Source organism: Pelmatolapia mariae, linkage group LG3_W (genome assembly GCF_036321145.2).
Source record: "Pelmatolapia mariae isolate MD_Pm_ZW linkage group LG3_W, Pm_UMD_F_2, whole genome shotgun sequence".
In the NCBI taxonomy this organism is placed as follows: Eukaryota; Metazoa; Chordata; class Actinopteri; order Cichliformes; family Cichlidae; genus Pelmatolapia; species Pelmatolapia mariae.
The window spans coordinates 18,032,457-18,039,529 of record NC_086229.1 but is presented as its reverse complement, the minus strand read 5'-3'; the positions used below and the strand labels follow the sequence as shown (position 1 = coordinate 18,039,529).

At 40.5% G+C, this 7,073-nt stretch overlaps 1 protein-coding gene across 1 annotated transcript; it reads left to right on the top strand.

Annotated features, from left to right (window-relative positions):
- Positions 1-3,943: 3,943 nt before the first annotated feature.
- Positions 3,944-5,560, top strand: LOC134616203 (nuclear factor 7, brain-like). Its single transcript, XM_063460936.1, has 2 exons — positions 3,944-4,062; positions 4,176-5,560. Exon 2 carries the CDS (start codon positions 4,181-4,183, stop codon positions 5,558-5,560), a length of 1,380 nt encoding a protein of 459 aa, XP_063317006.1. The 5' UTR covers positions 3,944-4,062; positions 4,176-4,180.
- The last annotated feature ends 1,513 nt before the right edge of the window (positions 5,561-7,073 follow it).

The window sequence follows — 7,073 nt, the reverse complement described above, 5'->3', positions numbered from 1 at the left end:
TTTTAGCTTTGAAAAAAAAAAAACTTTTACATTTCTCCTATCCCGTCTTGTCTGTTGGGATTTAGGAGCTGAAAAGGAAAAAAAGGCTTTTGCTTCCGAAGTGACTGTGCTCTTATTTTGAAAGACTTCAGTATTATTAGGGTCATTATGGTAATCCGAAGCAGGGCAAAAAAATACAGAAAACAACATAGCAAGTACAAAACAAAAAACACGGTAAAAAAAACAACCCAAATGTCCAATAAATGTCAGCTTTCTGTAGGGTTGCATCACACTCACTGATTCTCTCTCTTTTCTCAACCAAATTCAGAGGTTAGACTTTAGAGTCGTTAAGCATTCCCATCCCTGAGGTTCGCTAATAAACTGTACAGTGCCCTGAATAATGAAGATAAAACGACAAACACAGACTCCATAATCCTTCTCCACTTATCAAACTCCACTTTATATTCAAAATGTATTGTATTCTGTATATGCATATAAACTATGTACTAAGAAACTTAGACTGGAGATAAGAAAATAAATAAACATCTTTGATAATAATTATGGTACAATAAAAATATGATGATTATATCTGTTATACAGAAGCAAAGAATGGAAGAAACCTGTTTACTGCTCATCCTGCTGCTCTCAGGTCAGTAATATTAATATCTTAAAAATTTGAAATATATTCTATAAGCACACAGAGACTGACTGATGTCATTTACTAATCAGACTACATATACAGTCTTTATTAAACAATGCATGTATTAACACATCAACTACAAGAACAGAGAGACAATCTTTACCTATTCATACCACAATACCGGCATTCATTTTAAAGATGTTACTTAAAAAAAATTAATTTAGATTTATTGAATAACTGTTTTAATACACCGTAATTCCTCAGTTTTAGGAATAAATAAGATATTTTTTTCCTTCGACTTTCTTTTCATCCTTATTCTTATTTTTACTGTTATTAACAACAAGCCAGTGTATTACTAGTGTCAGTCCCAAGCCCAGATAAAATGGTGAGAGTTGCATAAAGAATGGTACCTGAAATCAAATCATTGCCAAATCAAATATGTGGATAAGAATTACATTTCCATATCAGATCGTTAGTTGCCTGAGTTAACACTGTCTAACATCAGTGCTGTTGATAAGCTGGATAACATTACAACCTGCTGGGATTTTTCTTTTTTATGTTTGTTTGTTTTTGTAATGGTATAAACAATGAAAGGTGGTGGATTAGCCAATTGGTCATGATCAACTCTCAGCTAGACCAATTACAATACATCTGTATTGAGGGGAAAAGGAACGCGATTCGTCCTGTATTTCAGCTCTAAGTGTATTGGTATATTCTCACACACACATACAATAAATGTTTTTCATGCAGCACATTCATGAGACATATCTCTTAGCATGGTAACAGAGATACTGGAAACAACATAATGAAATCGCTATCATGTACACACACACACACTATAAACCTACACTGGAGTGTTTATCTTATGTAATGCATTTAACCAATATATTTGATGTAGTTAGGTCAAGTATTATTCACATGAATATCATAAGATTATCACAAAAAACTATGCTATTTGCTGTACTAATGTGTGACCTTTGACCATGGTGTGACCTATTGTCAGAAGGCAAAGCAAAGGGTTAAGCTAAGGGTGTCCCTTTGGGCAGGGCCCTCGCCCGTACTTGACCCTGCACCTGCTGTTCCTGGGCGCATGGGAAAGTTACTCAGCAGCAGGAGGTGGGACTACTGGTACTTTTAAAAGGGGGCCTGGGAAAGCCCTCGGGGCTTTTTCCTACTGTCTGTCCGTTGGGGTTGGTCCCAACCTGCATACACTTACAGCGAACACCCTAGGGGAGCTTTGCTTTTCCTTCTGTTTTGCTGAGCTGCACTGTTCAATAAAATAGCTGGCATAGAACTTTGCTCCTCTCCTGTGATTTTTGTGTTTTTGACTTTAATTGAAATTGGGAAGCTGTGATCCAGCTACTGCTAATCTGAAGAATTACTCTCCATTGTGACAACCACAAGACTCTCTCTTCAAACGCTAGATCGACAGCTGCCATCTTGCAAACATCGTCTGGCACTACTTCCTCCCACATTTCCGCTTCACTTGCGTGAAATTGCATATTTTGACGTGCGACAAATTCAGACGCGCGTCAAGGTGCAAATGTGCACGCGACAAGCTAGGGGCGTCTGCTGTGTTTTGGTCACGTCTATTGCGTTCAGGGTTTTGATAATCAATTTATCGATTAAAATCGATTCTAGCTAGGATAACGTGATATCGATTCATTAAAATCCTGAATCGATTTTTTAATATAAATTTATTTTGCCCAAAACGTCAGAATCTCAGGTTAAACCTCACAACATTTCAACAACCACCAAACAGCTAAAACAGTAAATGAGAGCAGGTACACGGATTCTGCACAAAGACGTAAACACAAAGCGCGGACCCGCCAACGGATCAGAATCAGTGAGATGTGGCTTTCTCACCCGACGGCACGGAGACGGTCGGGGCTGAAAGCCGACAGCTCGCTGAGTCTACGCTCTGTGTCCACGCCCTTTTTGCATGGATTTAAGGTGTGTGTGTCGGTGAGAGTGTGTGTGTGTGTGTGTGTGGACCCACAATATTAAATAATTATTTGGTTTCAGTTGATGTTAAATATCTTACCATTGCTCAACAAACTTTATTAATCTTACTTATTTTCTTTTGTGTTTTGGAACCAATTATTAATCATTAAAGTGGAGTTAAATTTATAATTGACCTGCTTGCGCGTGGTTTATTGCCATACAGTCTAATTTAATGCTGTTAAGGGAAATTTGTACATAGTGTGATCTGTTACATGAAATGTGCCCTAAGCAAACCACTTTGTTATCTTTGTACATGCGTGTAACCAGCTTGTATAAATAAAGAATGCGGACAGTGATAGAGCGCGAGTCCGTGAGTGTCTCTCTGCGAGTACGAGCGCTCTGTGGCCGCCCTTGCAAGTGAAATTAACTGCAGTGTTTGTGTTTTCTAACTCAGTTGTCTCAGCTGCTCAACTGTTGGGGGATTCCTAGAAATCCCCTGTCAAATGCACATTTCATATTACAACCATCAAAAAGGGAGTATCAGCTGTAGGTAATAACAGAAACCTAGGGCTTCTCTCAATAGAAGGTGGGACAGGTGTTACACTTTTTTCTGTTGTTTCTGCTCATTTCACATAGAAATATTTCATATCTGGAGGAAAGCAAGAGCTTCTGGCTGTGGCTTAATTAAACCAACAAAGAGCTCCAGAAAACTCATGATGAACAATACTTTTGTTTTTTAAGCAAAAATTTCTTCATCACATCTTCTTCAATTTTAATATTTTATGTTTAATCAAATTTAATGGTAATAAACAGCATTTCTGACTAAAATAATCAATGAATGAATGAAAGTGTGTTTCAGAGAATAAAGAGGAGGACTTAAAGTCAAAAGATAAATTCCATCTAGAGCTGTTGTTTGTGTCAGACAGAATTTAGTGTTGTTGTTGGTCTGATGGAAAAGTGGCTGCTGTTACAGTAACTCAGGGTTGGAAAACTCCATGCCTCAAAGGCAGGTGTCCTGTAGGTTTTAGCTGTGTCCTTGATCCAATAGAGCTGATTTAAATGGCTAAATTACATCCTCAACATGTCTTGAAGTTCTCCAGAGTAAATCCACCTGTGTCTGTGTGACTGCATTACAGTCCCACTGCTGAGGAACCTGAACAATAACCAGAACAAAGTCTGAAATGAAAACTGCCAAACAGCTGCACCACTGAGTCACACTTTATTTTCTACGCTTGAAAAAAGGTTTCGTTTCTGATCTGCAATAAACGTCTGCACTCTGTCACACTCACACTGAATGAAGTTCCGGCCTTTATGTCACTGAAATGCTACAATCCAGGAAACAGGAAGTTCTTCTTACCTCAGTAAAGAGAGACACACAGACGATCAGACTGAGTTCAGACCAAACTAGCAGCTTCCTCTGAGTGAGTCCAGCTACAGGAGAGAAAAGTGGAAAACTCCAACACTGCTGCTTCAAGCTGCTGACGCTCCACACACTGAATGTGAGTTTGAGCAAAAACACGACTCAAAGGAAGTTTCAGTGAAGGTAGTAGAGGAGGGAGGGGAGCCAGGACTGACTGTACTTCCTGTCTGCTGTTTTCAGCTTCACTCACAGACTCAATGGCTTCCAGATCAGAGGAGGATCTCTGCTGTCCGGTCTGTCAGGAGGTCTTCAGAGATCCTGTTCTTCTGTCATGTAGCCACAGCTTCTGTAAAGACTGTCTGAAGAGATGGTGGAGAAAAAAACAGATACGTGAGTGTCCAGTTTGTAAGGAAATATCAGTGTATGATCCACCTTTAAACCGAGCTTTAAAGAACCTGTGTGAGTCGTTCTTACAGGAGAGAGCTTCAGAGGCTCTCTGCAGTCTGCACTCTGAGAAACTCAAACTCTTCTGTCTGGACCATCAGCAGCCAGTGTGTGTCGTCTGCAGAGACTCAGAAAAACACACCAAGCACAGATTCAGACCCATCGATGAAGCTGCACAACAACACAAGGAGGTACTTCAGGAAACTCTGGAGCCCTTAAAGAAGAAGTTAAAGGTTTGTGAAGAAGTTCAAGTGAAGTTTGATCAAACAGCAGAACACATTAAGGTCCAGGCCCGACACACAGAGAGGCAGATTAAGGAGCAGTTTAAGAAGCTTCACCAGTTTCTAGCAGAGGAAGAGGAGGCCAGGCTGGCTGCACTGAGGGAGGAAGAGGAGCAGAAGAGTGGGATGATGAAGGAGAAGATGGAGGCTCTGAGCAGAGAGATAGCAGCTCTTTCAGACACAGTCAGAGCCACAGAGGAGGAGCTGAGAGCTGAAGACGTCTCATTCCTGCACAACTACAAGGCTGCAGTGGAAAGAGTCCAGCGCTGCCCCCTGCTGGATGATCCACAGCTGCCCTCAGGAGCTCTGATAGACCAGGCCAAACACCTGGGCAACCTGACCTTCAACATCTGGAACAACATGAAGGACATGGTCTCCTACACTCCTCTCATTCTGGACCCAAACACTGCTCATCCAAACCTCATCCTGTCTGAAGATCTGACCAGTGTGAGACGAGGAGGAGAGAGGCAGCAGCTTCCTGATAATCCAGAGAGGATTGATTGTTACATCTCTGTCCTGGGTTCTGAGGGCTTTAACTCAGGGACTCACAGCTGGGATGTTGATGTTGGAGACAGTACATGGTGGGCTCTGGGTGTGTTAGCAGAGTCTGTGCAGAGGAAGGGATACATAGAGTCTGGATTATGGAGATTATGGTTTTCTACAGGTAAATACTCAGCACTCTCACCATCAGCTCCAGAAACTGATCTCTCAGTACAGAAGAAGCTCCAGAGGATCAGAGTGAATCTGGACTGGAACAGAGGAAAGCTGTCGTTCTCTGATCCTGATACTAACACACACATACACACCTTCACACACACTTTCACTCACAGGATGTTTCCAATCATTAACACTGGTGGTAAAGTGAAGGTGTTGCCATTGAAGGTGTCATTGTCAGTGGAGCAGATGAGTTGAGGATGATGATGTTTCTAATAGAGATGGACCGATCCGATATTAAGTATCGGTATCGGTCCGATACTGACGTAAATTGCTAGATCGGATATCGGTGAGAAATAAAAAATGTAATCCGATCCATTAAATATCAAAAAAGCACCTCACAAAACTTGCGACACGGCGTAACTCGGCTCATAACCGTAGCACGTCGGAGCAGTGTGCTCACATGATTGATCGGCTGTGTGTATTTGTAGCCTCGTTAGCAAACCAGCATTTCATCTCCGAGGAAGTTATCCCAGAGAGAAGTAAAGCAAGTGTGTAAGTTCATCTCTGAATGTTTGTAAAGCGTACCTACGTTAAGCTTAACAACCGATATATGGAGCGACTGCCTCTTCTCTCTCCCTCCCTCTCCTGCCGCTACTTCATGAAACTGCTTAATGATCAGCTGATCGGCTTTTCTGTCGCGAGTCCGTCTCTCTTCTTTGTTTTTGGCCCACTTTGCACCAGAAAGAGGAAACCAGCGGCTGAACAACAGCAGCATGTTTAACCTTGATAAGCTGTCGTTAGAATTTATTTAATATTACTTTCTAGACCAGGATCCTTTTCTACGTAGCTGACGGCTGCTAACTGTGCAGGGGCGGATCTAGCAAAGTTTAGCCAGGGGGGCCGATAGGGCATTAACAGGGAAAAGGGGGGCACAAAGACATACTTTTCTTTCTTATTCTCATTTAAAATGTCTAGCTTTTAATAAATAATTATCTGAATCTTACACCCAAAGTTTTAATCTGATGTAAAATGTATAGAAGTCCATTACTGTATATAGTAACTGTTAAGTCTAATATACCCTAGTAAGCTATACTACTTTTTCCTTTGGGAAGATACCATCTGTGCAGTCTGCAATTCTGTAGAAGAAAGATGTTGAATCTATTTAATTATTCTTGAAAAATAATTTATTTCTGTGCATCAAATTAAAGTTGACTACGTTGATTAAGCATCATGAGGTGGGGGGTGGTTCCCTTCTTTTTTTTTTTGCTGGGAGTTTGCAACCCTATTAGTTAGGTTGCTTAATATTTCTGCTAAGTACTCTTTAAAATACCAGAATAGGAAGGATGGAGTAGGTTTAAGTTTATTAGATTGATCAGTATTGCTGAACTATGAAATATTTTGGGTGCAGTGTATTTTTTACATACAGGTATAACAGAATAGCTTTAGTGTTGTTGTTTATTTAAACTTGAGTATGAACTTATACAAAATGTAGCAAGATATTAAAAAAACAGTTTTATTGATTAAAAAACACATTGTATCGGATTAATATCGGTATCGGCAGATATCCAAATTTATGATATCGGTATCGGTATCGGACATAAAAAAGTGGTATCGTGCCATCTCTAGTTTCTAATGTTGTTTCCTGTCAGTGAATTGAAGCTGTTAAACTGCAGCTGTCCTCCTGCTGCCTCGTTGTTCCAAAGCTCTTTGTTTCTCTTTTAGTTCTCACTGTTTCTTTCTGTTTCTGCTGTCCACCTTTTCACATGGA

What these genes read in the sequence shown, in the direction of transcription:
- LOC134616203 (XM_063460936.1), top strand. Translation starts at nt 4,181, where the DNA reads ATGGCTTCCAGATCAGAGGAGGATCTCTGCTGTCCGGTCTGTCAGGAG.